Raw genomic sequence first — 24885 nt, forward strand, 5'->3', positions numbered from 1 at the left:
TTTGAAGCTACTTTTTTACTTGACAAAAACACAAAGAACAAAAAACAAAAAAACACTTGTAAACAGTATGTTACTGTACTGCTTTGAGAAGCTTTTTCAATCTGGTATTTAAATTATTTGCAACCATACTCTCTTTCCATTAGTTTTGGACCCCAGACATGAGGCATGCAGTTGGTGTTTTCTTAGAGACAATCCTGATGAGAACGGTGAGAGTGAAGAAAAACAGAAAAGTAAGATATTACGGTCTGTAGAGCTGAGTGGATCAAAGTCAGGTGATAATTCTCTTTTGGCAATGGCTTTTATAAATAGTCATATGATTTTTTTGTTAATACATAAATGCTAATTGTAGCACAAAGACAGCAGAGCATTAAAACGGAAACCCTCCATTTATAAAGGCCCTACACACACACACACACACACACACACACAGGTGTTTTCACTTTTGGTATGTTGCCTAATTGGACCGTTAACTAGACACACAGACCTCAGGACTGTGTGTGCTTGTGCAGACCGAGCTTGATGGACATTTCCCTGATTCTCCTGTTAGTTTTATTACAGTTGTTAGGGCACGACACCTTCACATTACCATTCCTATTAGTATATAGTTTGGTGATTTATCACAATTCCCAGCATAGCTCGATCTGGCCTCAGTCTGAGCAGAAGTCTAATCAGCCTTAATAAGTGAAAACACCTGTGTAGGTGCACAGACTCTTTAAATCAACCTGAGCAACACTTGGTCAGTCTGACATCAAGAGTGAAATTCAGCACATCCATTAACAGGATATTGTGTCTTTCAGTTTTATCTTTTTTTTTTTTTTTTAAATCTACTTTGCTTCTGAGCTTTCGTGTCTCCTCTGACCCACAATGTAGACATCTGTATCTCCCGAGCACGTAGAGCATCGAGGAAACAGACGATTAGAAGTCGGACAAGATGTGATATGCTGCCTGTCAGTGTGAAACCAGTTTAATCAGGAGTCATTCAATTAGAGCTGACGAGCTCTTCCCTCGTTAGTGCCTCTGGAACTGTGAGTCGCAGAGCTGAACAGAAAGCTTCCCGTTTCAACAAAATCACTTTTAAACGTGGTAAAGAATGAAGGGAGGGGCAATCTATTAAAATTGCCACTGCACATTGAGATGGAGGGAATTAATTGACTGAGTGGGTTTCTTTTAATGAAGTTGAATGGCTGTAATCAACTCTTTGGTGGGAGCTAGTGAGGGAAACCTGTGGTTTTCAAAATGGAGTAAAATGCATTTTCAGTCAAATGTCAATTAAAGCAATAACAGGCTACCATTTGGAAAATGAGATTAAAAGGTTATCATCAGCAAAGTCAAGATTTTAGATGTGTTGGCTGCTTCTGTAATAATAAAAAACTACAGTACTATAGCACCACTAACAAAACACATTAGTTCAATGACTAATCTGTGATCATTGGTTTTTGTTTATCATTGATCTATTAGAAAAGCCTTGAGCTATGCCCTCTTGTCATATCAGGAAACGTGGAACTTTTTAGTTGCTACACAGATACCCAAACCTGTAGCCGGCATCAGCAAGAAAAATGGACAATTACTGGTGTGCATAATGTGATTAATTTTTATTTTATGCTTAAGATGAGACACTATGAATGTATCAGCCATCTGTCCATCCCATTATCTACCTACTTATCCTTTATGAGGTAGCAGGTATTCAGAGGTGGTGGGCCTTGAGCGCAACCAAGCTCACAATGGGCATGATGAGATGATGCTGCCATAATATAAACCATTTTCTTGCATTTGATAGATTCTCAGCAGCTGATGTAGCCAGGTTGTATCAGCCTTTGATGTTATCAAAACACGGTCTGTTCACATTCAGAATCGGCTTCTTACTTCTGTAAAAATGGTGTCATTTATTTCAAAGTACACCTCTCCCCTTATTACTATCTGTTGCACTTTCACAAGTTACAATTCTGAATCTGGACACTTTAAAAAAAAAAGTCTGCATTCTATTTAAATACATATTCATTTAAAATCAACTCTCTTCTCCTCAATCAAAACCCATTGATGCTTTTATTTAAAGGCTCAAAGCAGAGTTTTTATTCAGATACTCTGTAAGAATACAACATGGGAATAGATAATGTGCCTTTTACAACTTGAAAACTGTGAGTGTTGGGCTCAACCATGGGAAAACTCACAGTGGCAGTCTTGATCAAAGTGCCAGTCCGCATGTAAAAGTCAATCAAAGCACAAAGAATAAACCCAATGTGTTTTGGTTGAGCTGTGGAGCAGTTTAGAGTGATATGTGAAAGTCATCATCCTCTTCATCTTAAGTTATGTGTTTTCATGGATTCATCTTTAGTTTTAGAATCTACTCAGGTCAGATTTCCCTTTGGGGCCTTATGGACACTTATTGCTACAATATGTGTGTGCACATTTTGGTCTCTTTGTACATGTGTACATGTGTGTTGAGTGTGTGTGATGCTGAACCATATCTCTGAGAGCTTGTTTGACTGCATGGTTACCTATGGCAATTAAACCTATAAATCTAAGCTGTCAGAGTGTTGGCTCAACACCAAGGACACATACATACACATAGCCAAACATGTCTCAAGGTCTGCAAATAGGCTTTCCACCCCCTTACTCATTACGGAAATGCTTAATTAGATGGGATTTATGTCTACCAGAAAATGTACACTTTACTTTTAACTTCAGCACTCTGTCTTCATCTTCTTGTTTCTCTCACACACTCTGAAGTCCATCTCTCTCTAACATTCAACACACACAGCCTTCTTCTTATTCTGACTTGAATTCTAATGCACAGCTATATTCAATGAATGTTTATATTATGGTTTTAATACTCTGGATACTTCTTTTAGCTTTCTCTTGTTGCCTCTATTTAATAAGAAACTCCATAATGCAATGTATAGTCTTTTCTGGTGTTGTGTTGATCCATAAGAAGATATATTTGTGGTTTTAAGAACCAAAAACCATCTCAATATAATTTTACCTCTCCTCTCTGTTTCTCTCTGGAGCTCTAGTAACAACAGGTCGGTCAATCAGAAGAGAGGAGGCTCTGAGCCTCTCCTCTTATTGGCTGACTGTTTTCTGTTCTTTTCACTCAGAGAAACCAAATCCTGCAAGGTTGGGCAGCATGGCTGAGGGTGGTGACTGCTCTGTTGTGACATCACAAAGTTACAGAAGTCCTGACGGCTGGTTTTAAGGTTCAGTTTCTGAATACAGGCTGTGTGCATTTCTCTGTGGACTGAGGCTTTGATACTTTCACAGTATTAATATAGAACCTAGACCTGCTTTTATAATAAAAAAAAAAAAGACATAGACATCTACTTTTATACAATATGAGACCTTTAAAATAGCCATACCATATGAAATATTTCATTTTCAAAAGACAGAAATAAGACTGAGAACAGCAGGATCACTGGTTCAAACAGATTTTAATCCATATTTTAGAGACATTAAATATTTAAAAACAATGGAACTGCATCACAACTTCTGATCATCACATAGAACAACTTCATTATAAAAAGAACCATATAAAAGGCCAAAAGATAGCACTGATAGAAACAGAAGAAACAGCTGAAGTTGTGCAACACATTTAAAAATACAATGCAATCCATGTTTGGACAGATGTGTCCTCAGATGTCGTTTTGTAGAAATCTTTACACTGTTGCCTTTAGCCAGTGATGTACATCAGATCCACACACAGAGATTGGTCGGGCTGGATCAGAGGCACTGTGTTACTGCCAATGTCTGGCTCTTCATTAGCAAATTTCACCATAGTGAGATACCCAACACTTTAAAGGGGCTGTCTATTTTAACATTAATGATCCTGTTGTATAAATACATGAACCAAAGTAGTGCATCACTAAGAATACTGTCTGGTGTGTTGCACAAATAAAGCTAAAGGAAGTGCAGACAGGTCATACTGTAATGAAAATGGGTTTATGATTAAAGGTTTTAAGAAAATCAAACGCTAACAGCCACTGATGGTGACCAAGTGCTTCGTTTAAAAACTGCTACGTGTTCATCACCACTGCAGCAAACAGAGTGACTGAAAACATGAAAGTGCTAAAAATCAACATTACAGGTTGATTTTATTTGGGTCATTTTGAATCCCCTTGTGATTTGTGTCTCAGGAGGATTTACAAATGAATGGCACATTGGACCACGAAGCTATCAAAGTCTCAAAGGGAATATTAATTGCTGCTTTTTTAAAGTTTCTTATTTACTGTAAAATTGAAAGGAACAGGCTATCTAATGACAAATAAGCTCTTTTTGAATGACTCGCTAATTAGCTATTGATTAAATACTTAGTAGCAATTTTACCTCTGTATCACCAGCTTGTTATGTTCCATACTACATTTCCCTAATACATGAACTTTATATCATCTACAAAACAACGCAGATGATGTAAAGGAAAAGAATAATGCTTAATTGCTTTCTTTCTGAGAGATGAAAGGATTGATACCACTCTGTGCATGAAATATAAAGCTAGAGTGAGGGGGTGATTAGCCTAGCTTAGCATAGGTTCAGGGGGAAACAGCCAGCCTGCCTCTCTCCAGAGTTCAAATATTCAGCTCTAAAGCTCACTAAATAACACTTACTGATTTCAACTGTACACAAACAACAACAGTGCAAGAATGATAATCTGTGGCTTTAGGCAAAGTTAGGTGCTGGAGCTATTAATTGTTTTGGTTAGTGTATGGATCAAAATATTACGACATTTTAATTTGTGAGCTTCAGAGGTGCTATGTGTATTTTTTTTTAATTTTGGACAGTATTTGTTTCCCTCTGCTTCCTTGTATCTATGCTAAACTATGCTAATTGCCTCCCACTTCTATCATTTTACTTAACACACAGACATGAGAGTGATGTTGATATTCCCATCTCATGCTCAGAAAAAAAAGGTTATACTGTATGCGTTTCCCCAAAATGTCAAATTATTCCTGTAAGTGTAAATGAACACAGTCACACACTGAGCTGGTTGTGGAACTTATTTGCCTAAGAAGTGTTTTCTGTTACAGCTGAGGATATGAATTGTCCCATATTAGGTTATTTTACTGATGGAATAACTTGAAAAGGACTTATGATGGTTACTGCTGAGTAATTAGGCATCAATTAGGAAACATGATACAACATGTTAGCAGTTATTTTCTTGAACTGACCAGTGCGAGAGGATAATAATGTCTATTTCTGGTGATCTCAACAAATAATTTAAAAGCTAAATTAGCTCTTTCGAGCTCTTTCTTGTTTCTAACACTGTTGCATGGCTCCCACAGTACAACTGAGGACAATGAAATGGAAGAAACCCAAAATAAAAGCAGCACTGTGGTAGATTACAGGAATTTGAGAAGAAAAAAAATCCTATTATGCTTGTAAATACTGCTAGTTCATTTAGTATATGAGGCAGTTTTGGCAGTTTCCTAAGGTATCTGTGATTTTGTGAAATGCAAACAAATATTAGAGACACTCATCAGTCCTGGAAAGATTATCAATGTATTATCAGCTTGTTACCATCTGTCGTCAAAGACTAAATCAGTCTGTTTCGCTCTCTATTGTGATCACAACAGCAGCGACGTTGATGCTCTGTCACTGCTGTCTTTGATAAACAAGTTGACAACTGTGATAATGTAACAGGAGCTAATGGGATATTCAATAAGATGTCAGCAGAATAAAAGGCCATGCTGAGGCAGTCTGTCTCCAAAATGTTTCAGAATATACTGACATATTGACATTGCATATAAATGAACTGTTGCATGAATTCAACATTTACCATAGCCATCATGTGACATGTAACATAGTGAGGTGTTTCCAATGATGTCACCAATGCAATGCTTTAGACTTTGTACAGCATATTATTGTATAATTATGTATATCGTACCGCTGCATATAATCAAAATAAGGACCATTGTGTGAAATTAACAATAACCATACAGTAACATCACTGTTTCACCATTAAACAAAACAACACCAAACATCATTGAATTGGACTGAGCAACACTTTGGATCAATTACGGACTTGTAATGACTGAGGTCTAACAGAAACAGATTGTGGGTTTCGTTTGTTGGCTGTTGGAGAACTTCATTGGCTCATTGGGGCTTATTTTGGCTTCATGACCTCAAATCAAAAAAAGAAAAAGAGAAAAAAACAAATAAAATAACGTTAAAAGGCATTTTTGTCAAACTAGTTAACATCTTTACGCTTTCAGATGAAGAACCATTTCAGAGTCCATTTTAAAGGAACACTTTGACATTTTCTGGAAATATGCTTGTTTACTTTCTTGCTGATTGTTACCACTCATGTCTGTGTGATGAATATGAAGCTACAGCCAGTGCATGGGCGGTTAGCTTAGCTTAGCTAAAAAGACTGGAAACAGGGGGCCACAGCTAGGATGGCAAAAAGAAAATCCACTCAGCAGCACCTCTACAGCTCGCTATTAAACACGTTATATAGTGTTCAAATTAGGGGGCAGCCAGAGGGGCGCTTAACTCCCCCGAAAGAGACCTGAGCTCCCCCAGAGGTAACTAAATTTTGTCCACTTACTATTTGACATTTCCAAAGCTACAATGAATGATAAATGAATTTCATAAGTGTGATTTATAGGTCTAAAAGTTCACAGGTTTAATTAACTGCCACTGTCTTTTCCTATGTAATTTTAAATGTCTGCACTGTTTTTGTCTGCTGTCTTGGGAGCGTGTTTGGGACATATGCTAGTTATTTTTTTTAAATATTGTGGTTCATGGGCTGCTTTCATGTGTTGTTTTGCTTTTTTATTGTGCATGGATTTGGTGGCTACTGGAGCGCATCTCTTGACAACAAATTCAGTTCAGCAGCCTTTCTCATTGTATCAACATGGTGATTTTAAATGCGATGATGCACTATGAAACAAATTAATTATGGAACTAGAAACAAACCTAAATTTCCTCCTCCAAAACTGGAAGCCTGATCTGACCATGACACCTCAGAAAGCCACAGTCTAATCCCAATCTGATGTTATACCATGTGTTTTTTTTTCTTTCTAATTGTACAAAAACCGAAGTGTACTGTGAGGCTACTACACCAGTGCCATAGTCACCTCCATAAAACAACAACATGTTGCGTTTACAGTTTGGCTTTTGTACATATTCCATAAACTAAGGTTGGGTGATATGGCCAAAAAATGACCAAGCTTTGGGATGCGTCACAATTTTAATTAGCTTTTTTTTTCAGGAGGACAGAAACATGATTGAAATATAAAATATTTCTTGACTCAATGTGCAAAGCAACTGAGCAAGAATAATGAAAGGTCCGTACTACTTGCTAGCATATTCAAAAAACACAGGTTATCTCAAGAAGCAACAGCTGCTTCAACTCAACTAGCTACAAAGCAGCTACAGACAGCAAACACAAGCTGAGAGCTCAGATCAGCATGTTGTTTTTCAGTCTGTCCCTCTCCTAGATTCTCATATTCACTATGAGATCCACCTGCTATCATGACAGTCCTGTAAACTTCTTCCGGTGTCCATAAAGTAACTAATCATGTGACAGTTCACAGGACTACCGTGACTCAGTTAACAGCTAACGTAGCAGCTATTATCTAAGTTCCTTATTACCTGAAAATAACCTTTAACAAACTAGATATAATGTGTTATTTGGTTAACATTAGAGGTGCGAGTAGATGGGCTTTGTTACCTTCAGACAGAGCCAGGCTAGCTGATTCCCCTGTTTCCAGTCTTTGTGCTAAGCTAAGCTAACCAGCTATTGGTTCTAGCTTCATGTTTAGCACACAAACATGAGAGTGGTATCGATGTTGTCATCTAACTCTCAGCAAGAAAGAGTATCGAACTGTTCCTTTAAGGTTTTAAGTACCATGATATTCTTGAATGTTTTACCTCCATCAGACTGTTATCTTTAGTGTTGTGCATTTAAAGTGGCTCTGTACTTTCAGGTGATGTAGAACATTCACACTGCAAATGACTATGCGACAAGAAATACATTGTTTTTTTGTTTTTTTTTTTCAAAATGGACACAAGTAGTTCTTGGTCTGAAGCTATCATTTATTGCATGCGATGGTTTTAGTTTTTCAGGCATTTCAGACAAACCCATACTTTCAAATCATCAAGAGAGAAAAGAAACAGCAACTTATGCAAATTTGACACGTTAAATCACACATTTTTCTTAAAGCCAAACCCTGGTGTCGTCATAAACGCCAGTAAAAAGCTTATGGAAACATTTGATTTTACGAAAAACAATCTCATATTTATACCAATATGGTATGGAAAATCATTTAGATTCATTCTTTGTTCTTAAATAAATAGAGCAATTCCCACTGGACACAAATAGAGGCACTTGAGTTTCTTTTTTTTTGTCAAAGTGAAAATTATTTTTCACATCCGCATTGTCTTCCATACACATTCAGCGATGGTCAAATGATCCAAAACTTAAAAACTCATGCTTGATGAGCTGGATTTACAGAGACCATGAAGAAAAAAAATCCAGATTTTAAGGCTTTATAGCCCACGTGAAAAGAGAAGAGAAACCACATGGGAACAGTGTAGTCTCCTTTTGATTTCATGTGCCACAAAGAGTTAAAAATCAGATTATGTTTGGTGCTGTGTAAATGCAGCCATAGCCTGCGCATGGACACACACACACACATACACGCTCTTATACACTCTTTCTCTCTCTCTCTCTCTCTCTCTCTCTCACACACACACACACACATATATATAGATACCCTATTTTCTTGTTTCACTTACTCATCCATTCACATTGAATCATTCACAAGACGCTAAAAAACAAAAACAAACACTGTTTTCAGGAGTCACAGTCTGTACATTATGATACACAAACATCATTATTGTCCAGTCAGGTAATGATTTAAATAGACCTGACAATTAGCTGTACACGTATACACACTAACAACACAACACGACAAATGTCGGGAAACGACTACAGGATATCCAGCAGATGATTTGATCTCATTAAGTGCTGTACAAAGTCGCAGATTTTTTTTACATCAGAGCAGAAAAGCTGCTGTGAGATTTTCACCCTGTTTACTTGATTTCCACATGGGTGGGAGCTCAATTAGAGCCAAATCATACTGAATCTTGTAGTTTTTCCCCCTGTAAGTGTTTGACACCTTAGTGGGTGGGTTACTATGGGAACTAGAGCTGAGTGGGATTTCACAAAAGCCCATAACCGGTAAGAGAAGAACCAGACAAATGCTTTATTTGATGGGAAAAAGCCCTCATTTGTAGTACCGGTGAATTGAGTGCTTGTTCTGCTGGGCTATTAACTCCCTGCACTGCAGCTTGACCAGGTCTTGTAATCCTCACTCTGGCTAGACACATCTTAATGTTGAAGTTATCTTGATTCAATTGTACCGAGGCGCTCTGAGATTTGAAAGCCTCTGCTTAAACAAACCACTGATGCAGGTCACATATAGTGGGAGTTTCTTGATAGCAAATGGATAAACAAAAGATATCCTGATAACTGTGATCACAGATGTATTTAAACAATGTTAACATTTAAAAACGTTAGTGTCACTGCCTTTAACCAGAGGGCTAGGTACCAAGTCTCAATATTTTTGGGGCTGTGATAGATTTGTCCATATTGAAAATTTCAATTAAAAAAAATGGACAGTAAGCTTTTATTAATCCTAACCCTTTTTATTTATGAAAAAGTCTATATGTATGACTGCGTATAGATATCTGAGAACTTTCGCTTCTTTTGTTAAATGCAAAAAACGGTTTTGCAGAACAACTTCTTTATATATTGTTTTGGTATTGGTACCAATAATCATATCAGTATAATATGGAAAGTTCTCAAACAGTAACTAGACCTTGTAATACTCAGATGAGGGCAAATAAATAAACCTGGATGAACTGGTTTCTTGTGGTTGACCAGAAAATAATCCAGATTTAGGAAGCAAATCCTCAAACTGTAACTTCAAATCTAATTTCTGGGCGATTTGGTGACACTTGTGTTTACTGATGGAAGCGCTAAGAATGTCTTAATCAGACCAGTCCCAGATTTCAGTTTGAAATTAGATTTCTTTCAGTTACAGGAAGTGAGCTTTTAGGAGCTACTCTGTCAGAAATACAACAGAAGAAGATGCACAACTGATGTATCTGTTTAAATAGCAAATGTGACTTCTTTATCATTGTAACTGTACTTGTGCTGATATGTTAATATGTTTACTCTTCAAAATGCCAAAGACCAGCTGTTCTGGATTATCCCTCCTGGATTGCATCAGTACATTTCCTGTAGATGCCTGTGCATGTGTAAGTCATTTGAACGAAAATAGAAAAAGATGCAGAACAGAGGCGGGTTCTGGCTTCTGTTTGCCAGAGTTCATTTCGGAGGATCCATCACTAAAGACTGAAGATGGACTGACTGAGAAGCAGAGGACTAACTTCAGCCTCCATTAATTCAGCTCTCGTGGTTGTACCTGAGCCTCTCTCCTTTACCAGGGTGGTTCTTATCTAATGGATTGGACCAGTACTTTTCCACTTGGATCGATATCAGCCAGAGGCTTTAATTGTAGTCCCAATCACAGACACGTTTCTAGGCCACTGCAGGAGGAGATGAGCCTCTGTCGAGCTCCTTTCCTACCTTAATCACATCAGCCTCTCGCATATCTTTTTTTAAAATGATCCTGTCTTAGTAAAAGTGCTATTTCCTTTTTCCTATCTGGTTCTTATTTCTACTCAGGGAGACAGGGAGTTTGTAACATCTATTGTCCCCATAGGAATCTAAGCTACCTGCTCTGATGTATTATTCTCTCCAAAAGACAGAATCAGCCAAATTTTTAATACGCTAATTTGTATTCTGTGATTCACAGCTGAAACTCCCAAACTTAGTTACTGTTCAGTTCAAGCTGCAGGTGAATTTCAGTCCAATTTATCCACCCAGTCTATGTTATTACATTATCGTTGGATGTTTGGTTTCATTTGAAAGATCCCACAGGGAATTGAAGCATCATCCTGAGTCTCCTCTCACTTGTTATCCCAGTTCTAGCTCCCAGGCCCATTTCTTTTTCTTTTGTTTTTTTTGTTTTGTTTAATTTTGTCTCCTGTCCCGTCTCTACAGCAGGTGAGCCTCTATGCGGAGCCAGTGCAGTCCCTGCCTGATGTATAGGACCAGCTCAGTCATGCTGCTCTGCTGACTCAGCGGCTCCATCACCGAGTCCAGCTCCTGGAAGAAATCTACAGGACGGTGAGGGAGAGACACAGTTACTGAGGCCGACTGTATCTGCTGCTGCTGTGCTGACATGATACACACACACACACACACACACACACACACACACACACACACACACACACACACACACACACACACACACACACACACACACACACACACACACACACACACACACACACACACACACACACACACACACACACACACACACACACACACACACACACACACCAGTTTGGAAGTTTTGTGATGGGACTGTGAGCATCTAGAGAAATGTCAGATGAATCATTGTTCATAACTGCACAAACATAGCACTTTCCACAATCATGCCTGCTTTTGGTTGAGCAGTAATCTAATTAAAGATCCTATATGTTTTAAACTTTCCCGGTGTTTTATTTCAAGTGTTGAGCCATAAGAAGATGCGTTTGTGGTTTTAAGTATGAAAAACCATCTCAACGTAGTTTTACATCTTCAAATTTTTCTGTCTTGTAGCTGCTAACTCAGATGGCCGCTTAATGTTGTGTTGTTAATAAAGTTAAAATGAGAAGAAAAAATAGCTGAGTGTGGTGACTGTCTCCTGATGGCTCGTTTTAAGGCTCAGTTACTGAATACAGGCTGCGTACATTTCTCTGTGGACTGAGTGCTTCGATACTTTAAGAGTATTAATATCGAACCTAGAGCTGCTTCATAATCAACAAACACAAGGTAAATTCATTTTATACTATATGGGACCTTTACAGAAAGGATCAAAAAGTGCTTTTACTGTGAAGAATACAATGAATTTCTATTCATCCTGATGGTGCAATAGAAGTCTGACATATACAACACAGTGAAATACACATATACACTCTAGAAGAAAAAACATCAGTTTAGTACAAGCAGCGACACACACTGGAAAATAACAGTACTAATTAGTGATAGTGATAAAATGATTTATCAATAAAAATGATTCCAAAATTTTCAGACTCATTGACTTCTATTTGACTATACTGATCAAAAGAGGGATGATTTTTACCCTGGCATTGATCCATGTCATGTGTCTGTAGTCTTACCTTGGCTATCAGTGGCCAGTCTGTCAGCCGTCTCCCAGTGTTCATAGCTCCGCAGGATGTTGTTGGTGATGTTAACGTGACTGGCGGCCATGTGGTGAATCCGTTGGGGAATAGCCACACTGCCCAATGAACCTGTGGCTCCTCCAGATCCTCCTCCTCCTGCTCCTCCTCCTCCTCCATTGCTGGCTGGGGAGGGGCTGAGTGAGAGGGGCGATGGAGTCCCATTGACCCTGGGACACAGAGAGAGGCAGTGAGGTCTAGACACATTACAGGAACTAAAGAGGCCTCCCCTCTGTGCGCTGGAGGGGCTTCTGAGTTACTCCATAACCTACAAAGAAGAAAGTCTGTCAGCCAGGTGCTTAGTTACCCATTTTCCAAACAGAATTAAAGATGTGTCTGCTGAATACAGTCTTCATTTGAAAAAAGGCTGCCAGCTTAAGGACTCTTCTGCGGGTTTTTGATACTGCATGTAGCTTGGGTGGAATAATTGTCAAGCTGCTTTACAGCACAAAATAGGAAAAAAAATATTTTTATCAGCACATAGAGAACTGGAAATGGGTCAGGGTGAGCGACAAGAGGCTAATGGGAACAAAACATGTATCCTCTTCAGGAAAGTACTGTACAACATGGAAAGCAACAAAATACTTAAAACATATAGTACACTACAAACAATATTTTTGACAGGAAGCAACAAGTTTCATAAAAAATGTGGTATTAAAGCTGCATTAATCACTTTTCTGGCCACCAGGGGCCAGTGGAACAGGCTGTAAACACAACACTGACTAATTATCCTTATAAAGTTGTTAAACCCTTGTTATGGTGAATGTGTTAGTTGCCAATATATGCATCCAGCAGACACAAAGCAACATTATTATTCTTTTGGAGTCGTGTTTGTGGTGATCTGACTTTTTGTGTTGCCCGGCTAGTTGCTAACTTGGTCTGCAGTTTGGTGCTGGGGGGCAGGCAGTGTACAGTGTGTTTATCAGAGCAGGATCAGCTGTGACTGAAAACAACATCAATGAGATCAGAGAACAAGAACAGTAACTAGTGTTAAACAATGAGCGGAAATACATAATGTTAATAGAAAAATGTGTTGAATGGTGCAGCTTTAAATTTGTGGTAGAGCTCAAAACAGCAAAGGTACATGAGAGGTACATCCTTAAGTGGTCATGCCAATGTATCATAACTAAATTAGCAATGATACAGTATGCTGCACATGAATAATGGTGGACAGTACTCTGAAAAAATAACAGTATTCTATTTAGGTTTTGACTTTGCAGGAAACTATAGCAAATACAACAAAAGAGCCATTACTATTTATTGCCCTAGGGCAATAAAAAGTGTTGAATGTGAGAGGGTGTGTGGCGGCTCTGATATTCACTGTATAGTGTCATTAGTCATGCCGGTACAAACTGCCCCCCCTGCCTTGCACAGCTGGGTGTGTTGCTCTGGCAGTGATGTAACGTCTGTGATGTGGCCTTGACCGTCGCTGACCCAACGACTTGTGCCTTATTCAGTGCTGTACACACACCACACACACACTTATACACACACACACACACACACACACACACACACACACACACACACACACACACACACAGCCATGCAGATACACTCCCGAGCTCCAGTCCTGCTGTTGTGCAGCGTCAGAGCTGTCCAAACTCATTAGCTTCACATCCACAGCTCCTCCACGCCTCTCCTCCTCCATCTATCATCACTCCCTCCATCACTCCTTCTCACCCTGTTCTCAGCACCCCTCCAGTGTTCCTCCTCCTCACATCTACAACAAATCAATCCTTTTATTTGCTTCCTGAGGGGTTTGTTTGAGCAAGTGGCTGTCAGAGGCGGCATGGTATTTTGCAGCAGAGCTCCAGTGAATTATAAATTCTCAATTATCTGTGTGAATGAAGGGGGTTGATACTGTGTGTGTGTGTGTGTGTGTTTGTGTGTGTGTACTCACTTCCCGTTGGTCCTCCAAGGAGAAGGTGCTTGGTGGGAACTCTTGGCTGAATTCTGGGTCACAAAAAGACAAATTTATCAAAATAATTTCATGGCCTCCAGTGACATAATAACAGGAGATTGAAGAAAGAGAAATGAAAACATGCACCAAAAATCATAGTTTACATTTGAAATTTTCTCAAAGTCTACCAACCGGCATCTCTAAAGCGCAGTAATTATCATGTTATATCTCATTTGTTTCATCCGAACAAAATAGTTGTGGTTTTACAGATTTTGTAGATTTTTTTTTAACCTTTAGACAGAATCAGGCAAACCGTTTCAGCGTGCTACCAGTTTTTATGCTAGGCTGTGCTAACGACCTGCTAGCTGTAGCTTCATATTTAAGGGATGACTGCGGGAGTGGTGTCGGACTTCTTTTCTAACTCTCATAACATGAGTAAGTGTATTTTACGAAATGTCCGTATTTATTTATCGGTTGAAAAGGTCAACACACATTAATGGACATTGCTGTAAATACGCCCTGGACAGATGTTACAAAGTCTGCTGTCATGGTTTTGAGTTGCTGTCATTTCAGACCCTGCCTCTTCCACCTGTAGTATCACCTGACCCGCTCCTCCTCCCCCACTCACCTGCTCACCTGTTCACCGTTCCCCAGTATATACAGTGCATCCGGAAAGTATTCACACCCCTTCACTTTCCCCACATTTTGTTATGTTACAGCTTAATTCCAAAATGTATTAATTTCCTTTTTTTTCTCATCAATCTACAAACAATACTCCATAATGACAAAGTGAAAAGAAAAAGGTTTTTTATTAAAAATAAAAAACTGAAATATTGCATGTACATAAGTATTCACACCCTTTACTCAGTACTTTGTTGAGGCACCTTTGGCAGCGTTTACAGCCTCAAGTCTTTTTGGGTATGAAGCTTGGCACATCTGTACTTGGGGTATTTCTCCCAGTCTTCTCTGCAGATCCTCTCAAGCTCTGTCAGGTTAGATGGGGAGCGTCGCTACACAGCTATTTTCAGGTCTTTGCAGAGATGTTCAATCGGGTTCATGTCTGGGCTCTGGCCGGGCCACTCAAGGACAATCCCGAAGCCACTCCTTCGTTGTCTTGGCTGTGTGCTTAGGGTCTTTGTCCTGTTGGAAGGTAAACCTTCGCCCCAGTCTGAGGTCCTGAGCGCTCTGGAGCAGGTTTTCATCAAGGATCTCCCTGTACTTTGCTCCGTTCATCTTTCCCTCGATCCTGACTAGTCTCCCAGCTTCCTGGTTTCCTCCAGATGTGACGCTTGGCATTCAGACCAAAGAGTTCAATCTTGGTTTCATCAGACCAGAGAATCTTGTTTCTCACGGTCTGAGAGTCCTTTAGGTGCCTTCTGGCAAACTCCAAGCGGGCTGTCATGTCCCTTTTACTGAGTAGGGGCTTCCATCTGGCCACTCCCTACCATAAAGGCTTGATTGGTGGAGTGCTGCAGAGACGGTTGTCCTTCTGGAAGTTTCTCCCATCTCCACAGAGGAACGCTGGAGCTCTGTCAGAGTGACCATCGGGTTCTTGGTCACTGCTCAGTTTGGCTGGGCGGCCAGCTCTAGGAAGAGTCCCGGTGGTTCCAAACTTCTTCCATTTACGAATGATGGAGACTACTGTCCTCTTTGGGACCATCAATGCTGCAGAAATTTTTTTGTACCCTTCCCCAGATCTGTGCATTGATACAATCCTATCTCGGAGGTCTACAGACAATTCCTTTGACTTCATGGCTCGGTTTCTGCTCTGACATGCACTGTCAACAGTGGGACACGTGTGTGCCTTTCCAAATCATGTCCAATCAATTGAATTTACTACAGGTGGACTCCAATCAAGTTGTAGAAACATCTCAAGGATGATCAGTGGAAACAGGAAGCACCTAAGCTCACTATTGAGTGTCATAGCAAAGGGTGTGAACACTTATGTACATGCGATATTTCAGTTTTTTATTTTTAATAAATTTGCAAGGATTTCTAAAAAACCCTTTTCGCTTGTCATTATGGGGTATTGTGTGTAGATTGATGAGAAAAAAAAGGAATTTAATCCATTTTGGAATAAGGCTGTAGCTTAACAAAATGTGGGGGAAGTGAAGGGGTGTGAATACTTTCCGGATGCACTGATTCCCTTTGCACTTGCTCTCTGCCAAATTTAGTCTTTGTGCGGTCTGCTTAAGCTTTCCTGCGCTTCTGTTCTTTGCCTGCCTGTTTTGATCCTGATAGTGTTTTTGACCTGTGTTTTTTTTTTGGATATTTGCCTCAGTGTGACCCTTTGTACTTTCTTTGACTGTTTGAATTTTTATATCCTTGTTTTTTTTTCTAAGTAAAGACTGTCTACTTTTATCTGCCTCCTGAGTCGTGATCTCTGGCTCTGAGAACCATCAGAGTCTACATTTCCATTCCTGAATAAACTATTTACCAAGACACAAGACATAAAAGCTCAATAACTATAAATACCTTCAATTGTTTTTTTTAAATCATGCAATAAGTAATATCAACATCTATATTTTTGTTCTATTCCACAAATACATTTATTTTGAATTGAAATGTGTCACAATGTGTGACAAACTACTATAGACAAAAGCCTCAGCTACATGGCTAAAACATGAATGCTAATGTGACGGATATAATGTTATTGATTGACTGGCATTTAAAATCCACTTTAATGTGTCGTGTGGATATGTATGTGACAGACTGTTTTTGTGCCCTTTTTCTTTTAAAATAAACTGTTCATTCCAGTTACTCCTTTTCTTTCTATCAACACATACTGTATGTACACAGGCTGCGCACACAGCTAAACCCCCAGTCAGTCGCTTCCCAGAAATCCAATCCCATCAATGCAAATGTGGCACTGTGATAATGACATCCTCAGTAATTAATTAAACTAAACATAATTAATCAAAACAAGCACATTAAACCCTAACAATCCACTGTGATGATTGATGGAGCTAATTAATACATTAATATCAAAGAGAAAGAATGGATTTTAATAACGTCATGCAAAATTAATGCACAGGCACCATGAAAATGAATATGAAATGTATTTGAGGGTTGTAATTGGCTTTGCGTGTTTTTCAACCACAGAGGGAGAACATGAGAGAGGAAGGAAATGAAGTCCATGTCCAAATGTGTGTGTGTGTGTGTGTGTGTGTGTGTGTGTGTGTGTGTGTGTGTGTGCGCGCACGCTACCTTGAAGTACTCCATGAGCGACCGTGAGTACTTGACAGCGTGGTCTTTCTTCAGATGGAACATCCTCAGATACAGCAGAGACAGACAGCGGTTACTATGGAAACAAAACCATTAGAAGGCAGATGAATCCTCTGTACAAATTCCCTTTAAAGCTCCATTCTCAATATTATTTTCATGTCATCCACACAAAATGCACCTGGACTTCAAACACGCCCCCCAAGTCCTGGTGGATTAGGAGGAGCTTCAGAAATGTATAATATCACTACATGAAAATATAAAAACACACATCTTTTCTAATTCATATAAAAAAAAAAAAAACACCCTAATATGTTTTTGGATCACTCCGATTAAGGAAAAAGTAAAGACACAGGTTTTGGGGTTTTATCGGTCTAAGGGAGCTTGATTCTACAATTAAATAATTCTACAGATGAAAAAATGATTTGTATTTTACAGGCTGTGTGTTCAGATGGAGCACTGCTCGTATTAACTGATTAGTTTTTATGTGGTATGAACAGGTGATTTAAGAGAATTTGTTGTATGAATGAAACCCTCAAGTGGTCCAGAACCTTTTGTAGAAGTCATGTACAGACTCCAGTCTCCACAGGGGAATAACACCTGTTTGACTTCAGAATCATAATGGCTTTATTTAATTGAATTTGGAATTTCTCATTCAGTTAGCTGCCTCACTGTCTGTATGTTGATCGCTCTCAGGTCGTCGCCTACCATCACTTGCTGTAAGCCTATAATAACCAAGACTATCCAAAAAGTCAGGGGCCGCTCTGCCACAGGAAGATTCTTTTTTTAGCATCCAACTTTATGTCAAACCAATCTTTTCATAAATATTTTCTAATTGTTTCCGGTCCTGTAATACAGCTACTGACACACCTAAATTAACAGTTTTATTTTCGTGATTTATGACAGCTCAACTTTCTCCTTTCACTCTTTGGTAACATTTTTGTGAATGAACAGGTATATATCATACATAGTGATTTGGTGGTGTACATGAACAGGTGGTATGTGATAACTGATACATTTGAACAGTTAAGAGAGTTTGGTGAATCCGGCTTGGAACTCTTGTATGAGTAAAAGTCACATGAATAACAAGAGAGATTTCAGATAAGAATACGAAAATGTTTTAGCAAGAGGCTGAAAATGTCTACATTTGAAAACTTTGAGGAATATATATATAAATATAAATATGGAGAGAGAGAGAGAGAGGGAGAGAGATATATAGAGGGATGACAGGAAATGAGAAAGGGGAGAGGTGGTATGACATGCAATAAAACTCCCTAGCCTACACCACCTACACCACCAGGACAATAACGGTTAATGTGAATAACCAAATATAAAAAAGTATAATAATAGTATAAATAAAAGAGTATAGAATAATGTTATACACACACACACACACACACACACACACACACACCACACACACACGCACACACACAAAGACAGAATCATATCACATACCACAGTACAGCTAGTTTCTTCTCAGCGACAGTAGCTGAATGGCTGGTGAAGTTCTTCAACCTCATGGCATACCTGGGAGAGACGCTCATTACTCATCTGCTGACATTTCCAGTGATTTATGAGTCAGACGTAAACACACTTTACTTCTCTCATGCTCGTGAATACATCTATATACTCAAGGTTCATTTTAATAAGGAAATCAAGGTTAAGATCAGTGACGGAGCTGCTGCTCTTTCTGAACATAAAGAATATAAGAGTGATGGGGCAGTTAGTAATTAATTCCTTCAGCTTGTTGACAGCCAGCATCAACCCTGCTGAAGTGCCCCCAGGCAAGGCAAGCAAGTTGGCTTTATGTGACTCTGTGGAGGGATACAGTTCTGCTTTGGTTATTTATTAGATGCTTCAAAAAAATGCTGTGGGGACATGTTTGGCTGATCTGAATCAACGATCAATCTAACTGCCTCTCAGAAACTCTTTCTTTCCTATTCCCTCATCACAGCAAAAAATAAAATCCTTGTACACTGGAAGAAAATGACCCACCCAACCACTAGGACGTAGTTGGACGACTTAATTAGCACCTCACATTTTGAGAGTTGCTTTGAGAAACAGACTGTCTCAGTTAGACAGAATTTGGCAGCCTCTCGTTAAGTATCTCGCAACTTGAAATCACAAGTGACAATCGACATCCTACACCGAAGTCATTTTTCACAGTATCATGTAAAGGCAAGAGCGGCTGAGTGAGTGAACATGTACAGGGCATCTGAGTCTGTCAGAGTGATTGACGAGGGAGGATTATCTAGACTCCTTGCCGCCTTCTCTTTTTCTTCCCTCCTTTCTCCTTCTTCATTTTCTCTTTTACACTTTTCTCTTTTGCCCAGTTTCTGTTGTTTAATCTTCTGTTTTCTTTCATGTTTTTGCACTGACTGAATGTCAAGCGGATACCTGTAAAATACATCATCTCATTTTATTGATGCCAAATCGAGCAGCAACTGATTCATTGCCATTTATTTAAGAAGAAAATTGCTCAATAAAGATGTTTGAAATAAAAGAAAAAAGCTGTGGGGTCAGCTGCAGCCAGCTGCAGGGTCAGTGACCTCAGTGACCTCAGTGACCTGTTAAACCCTCTCTGATTGCTAATAAGTCCAGATGAAATTCAGCAGTGACAGGTGGATCACGGGAGAGGAGTTAAACCTTTATCCTTTACTGCTGTCTGTAGGAAAACACTTGTCTTTTCCCTACACAGATGTCAGAGGTCAGAGTCACAGATCAGCAGCCCTGCAGGTGGTAACGATTCAGTGTCTTGCTCAAGGACACTTCAGCAGGATGGATGAGTGCAGACAGGCAGAGCTTGAACCACAGTCCTTCAGTTAAAAGACTCTCCCGCTACACCACCCTGCTGTCAACCTGTCTGCCTTCAGAGGTGGCGGTCATTTGTTATTCTCAGCTTCCTGTCTTTAAGTTGCACTTTGCGACTTCACACACTGGCAGCCCTGAAAGCAGCGGACATCCTGTTCACACACTAGTTACATTGCTCTCATTAGAAAGCCCTGCATGTCTGCGAGGCTTTAGACAATAAAGGCAAAAAAAAAAATGTCGGAGAGTCCAGTGGTTTTCTGAACATATCTCTGGCTTAATGCTAATTAGGGGTTAGTTTTTATTCAAACACTCAAGTTTTGATTTGTCATCTACTGCGGGCAGAGAGGTGGCCATATGCAACAGCAGAGCATTATTCAAGCTATTAGACTAAATCTACAACAGGTCAGTAAGGTCGGGCTGATAACAGATAATAACAGATAACAGTAACATTTACATCTGAAACACATTTCTTCAAACAATATAATTTGGTTGCAATTATAGGGAGTAGAGACCCATTTATCTGGGTTTTAAGGACAGAATATACCAGTGTAGTTTATGCAGAATAAATACAGCATGTACGCTACTATAGTAAACGCAGTATATAACAGTTACATAGTTGAGTAGCGTGTATACCAGTGTTAAAGTACTGGAATCCAGGACTCAGACACGGGTCCGACTCAAGTCCTGATTTTCAGGACTGGTGACTCGACTTGGACTTGAACACTGCTGACTCGAACTCGAGCATCGACTGTATTTGGATTTGGAGACTTTTTGTCAGTTTCAGTGCGAGTGTGTGCATTTTTTTTGGCTGTAGAGTTCTGCAGGGAAGACATATCTTTGTAGGCCAACACAGATGCTAGTGTCACCCTGGTTCTGTCGACATAAAGCCAATGGGATTTTTACATGACTTTTTGGATTATTGCAGAAAATAAGATCTGTGACAAACAAACGTCTATGATACCTACATGCTTTGTTCAGCAAGATAATCTTCACAAATGAACCACGTTTATGATTTTTGAAGCCTAAATACAGTCGCCAGAGGTAAAAAGGTGATATTATGAACAAACCACACCATGGTCACATGACTTCACTTTCACTAACACTAAACTTCAACTTGTAGTTTGATTGAGCTCTTACCTCTTCTACAGAAGCATTTCCTCTTACAGAGTTAGTTATAGTTTGCAAAAGCACAAGTACAAACAACGAGGCTGTAAAGGTTGGACTGGTGAGTAATTCGCTTCTCGTGCTCGGCGTGATGATGTTTAACATCCCTGACGACCTCTGTAGTCTCATTTAGCCACTTGTTAGCACCCAGCCTTTTTAACAGATGTAAAAACTGGGATATTTACTCAGGTATTTTCTGAGCTTGTGTTAACCACAGACCTTATTCCAGTCATCTGACCAAAAAGATGTTCAAAAAACCCATAGACTTTGGGAGGAGGGAAGCAGAAGTGTTAAAAGGAAACACATTTCCAGGTTTTAGGACTCATTCCTGCAGCACTTTACTGTGTCCCACAGTAAATAAACTCCCTCTGAAACGGTGACAGCTGGTTAATTTGTGTTGAACAGCACAACTCCCACTCATGTAATGAAAACTTGACAAAGACTTGGAGTCAGACTTGAACACTTGTTGACTTGAGACTCGACTCTGACTCGAAGTTTAGTGACTTAACACTGGTTAGCGCTACAGAGGATTAGTTTTCAGTTTCAGTTTAAACCTCCTTAAATATTCATTTAACCTCACTCTCCACTTTTGTTGAATTTAATGCTTATTTTAATACAGAAAGACACATTTGCCAGTTTCCTGATTTTTTTGCCTGTTAAACTATGCACTGACTAAGAGGAGGTTACTTTGAAAAAGAAACTGGGGCTCATAAAGAGTTTACTTACTTCCTCCCATTCATTTCACTTGATAATGTCCAGCATACCTGATTAGCTCCACAGTCTCGGAGTACATGGTGTACGGTGACTTGGCCTCTAGTGGATCTCGCTCCATAGCATTTCCACACTCTATGAAGGAGAGCGCACCGTCTGCGTAGTTCACCGCTTTACCAAATTTGTCCATCTACAAATAGTGAAGGTGAAAGAAGAAAGAAAGAAAGACAGACACAGAGTGACAGAGACAAAGATGAAATTCAGAGGAATGTAACAGAGGATAGAGAGGGAGAGAGAGAGAGAGAGAGAGAGAGAGAGAAAGAGAGAGAGAGAGAGAGAGAGAGAGAGGATGTGAATAAGACAGAGATGGAATGAGGAATATCTTAACAGCATCGTGGCAGACGCACAGTCTTCTCTTTGAATAATCCCCCGCTAAAATGCAAATCCCCAGATAAATCTGAGGAAACAATGCGTAAACATAAGATAAATAACAAGTTAAATAAATCTCATTTCATTGTTCGGGGGGGGGGGGGGGGGGGGGGGGGGGGGAATCAGATAATTCCTTTGATATTGTATAATCTCGCAGACATCATCAGTCCTTGAATGCAATGTTCCCTCAGAGACAAATTGTGCAATAAATAACCCAAATTATACAGTACAGTCCCTGATATGAAATAGATTTTCATTCTACAGAGACTGACTGTGCACACATGAGCAATGACACACACGTCTGAACAGGCACACACATAATTACAGTCTAGACTGTAGAAGTTAACATTGTGTGTTTATAATCATTTTCTTGCTATATCTGTGTATCTAACCATCTGTCTTCTCTTAGCCTCTTGTAGGGGCTCGAGCACGGAGGTATAAATGTGTGTGTGTGTGTCTTACTTAGTGATTATAGAAAGACTTACCAAAGCATCAGCTTTGTGCTTGAGTCTCTTGGCTTCCTGCATGTAGTAGTCTGCACTGTGGACTCTGGAAACAGCACAGTGAAAAAACAAAACAAAAAAGCAAAAAGAACATAATGTTGCATGTTTGCACCAACACGTCATTTAACAAAACCCCTGCATGTTATTGGTTTACATAATCACATGCCTACAAGTTGCTTGGAGTGTGTTATATACATTAGCCTATTTAGGTATACACACCTCAGGCTTAATGTAACCTTAGCACAGCAACAAAACATGTTGTTTCATGAATAATGCAGACACCCTTTGGGACAAATAAGTAACAAGATGCATCATCTTTTCAGGATTCAACACAACCAGACCAGCGGTGAGGTGGTTACAGCTATTTCCACCTGCTACAATACACTAATAGGCCACTGTTAGCTATTAAAACACTGTGTGAAGAGGTATCATCCCTAAAATTAGATGAATTATATCAAAGACAAGCAGAGAAAGAGACACAGAGGTCTTCAAGTGGTTCCTACTATCCGAGACCCCCGAGTTGTGTATGGGTCTAAATTATTTTCAGGGTGATCAGGTCGGATCAGGTCTCAGCTCCGTGCGTCAGCGCATCTAACACCTTAGTGGACCTGAACAGACTCTATCACCTCTTATCATATGATGTGTCATTATCATAGCAGGAAAAAAATATGGTTTTGAGATAGAGAGTGTTATATTACATTATTTTCAGAAGCTTTGTGCAAAGCAACTACAAAGAAAAAGAGGTAGAATCCTTCTTAAAAAATACAACTAAAAGCATGTTCAGAGTCTTTTACTGCGCTGTGGGCCAGCACCAGAGCCTCCATCTGGCTCGCGCAGGGAGCCGATGCAGTAAATGGAGAACAGGAGTAGTGTGGAAGAAGCTGGGGACGCTGAACACCAGACGTGCAGCAGCATTTTGGATCAGCTGCAGAGGTCTGGTGGCAGACAAGAGTGCCTTGTAAAGTTCAGGGGGAAATGACATGTATTGTTATTCCTTCTGACTGCGGCCGCTGGCTAATTGGTGGATCATCATGCAGCTGCCAGTGTTGCTGTTCTCTCTCTATTAGGGTCGGTCGGGGTCGACTGGATTTTGGATTGGGTCATGGTGGAGATAATTAGCAGCCACTCTCTCGTTCCAGTGGTATTGCCAGTACTAGAGCTGTTGAGCCTTTCACTCACTTCCCTCGTGTGCCAGAAACTCTGAAGTGTTCTCACTGGAAGAGCAACGTTTTGTGCCATAAAACAAACTCCCTTTGTGCCGTAAAGCAACACATGTGTCGAATTCAGCCTGTTGGGCCTCAATGTAAAATACAATGCAGGAAACGAGTTTACGGTAATTACATTAATGTTGAGTAAAGAAAACTCTGGCAAATATTTAGATGAAAAAAACAAGACAGCGGAGTAAACACCCTTCCGCGTGAAGAGGAAACACCTGCCGTCGCGTAATAAAGGGAATGTGGGAATCATAAAAGAAGTGAGGTAATTACATTGAGACTGGAGGGTCTTCTGAACAACAGTGATGAAAAGGAAAAAAAAACATGTCTATAAATAATGTTGCTGAACAGACGTCATGGGGAGATCGAGCATCAGGAACCCGTCGCAGTGAACTAAAGTGGCATCAACAGTATTAATGTGGTGATGACGTCTTTACAATGGCGTGTCGGGTTCATACATACGTGTCACTGAACGACAGCCTTGGCCTGCGAGGTTCTGCAGGTTCCATCAGTGGTTCCGACCACACCTCGGAGTCTGACTGTCCGTTGGCATGGTAGCCATCTCCACAGGGCTTCTCGCCGTGGGGCTCCGTTTCCTGTTGTAGGGATGGCATTGAAATCTGTGGTTACA

At 39.8% G+C, this 24885-nt stretch overlaps 1 protein-coding gene across 2 annotated transcripts in view; it reads right to left on the reverse strand.

Annotated features, from left to right (window-relative positions):
* Nucleotides 1-3406: 3406 nt before the first annotated feature.
* Nucleotides 3407-24885, reverse strand: part of aff2 (AF4/FMR2 family, member 2) — a 154719-nt gene continuing 133240 nt past the window's right edge. For both annotated transcript variants that reach the window (XM_056382793.1, XM_056382792.1), the window contains exons 19-26: nt 24717-24850; nt 23023-23086; nt 22162-22298; nt 18878-18949; nt 17405-17498; nt 14198-14250; nt 12235-12464; nt 3407-11181 (exon numbers count right to left, since the gene is read on the reverse strand). In XM_056382793.1, coding sequence (XP_056238768.1) covers nt 11060-11181; nt 12235-12464; nt 14198-14250; nt 17405-17498; nt 18878-18949; nt 22162-22298; nt 23023-23086; nt 24717-24850 — 906 coding nt within the window. In that variant the 3' untranslated portion in view covers nt 3407-11059. The remainder of the gene's footprint in view (nt 11182-12234; nt 12465-14197; nt 14251-17404; nt 17499-18877; nt 18950-22161; nt 22299-23022; nt 23087-24716; nt 24851-24885) is intronic.

This window comes from Seriola aureovittata, chromosome 8, assembly GCF_021018895.1.
Source record: "Seriola aureovittata isolate HTS-2021-v1 ecotype China chromosome 8, ASM2101889v1, whole genome shotgun sequence".
Taxonomy (NCBI): domain Eukaryota; kingdom Metazoa; phylum Chordata; class Actinopteri; order Carangiformes; family Carangidae; genus Seriola; species Seriola aureovittata.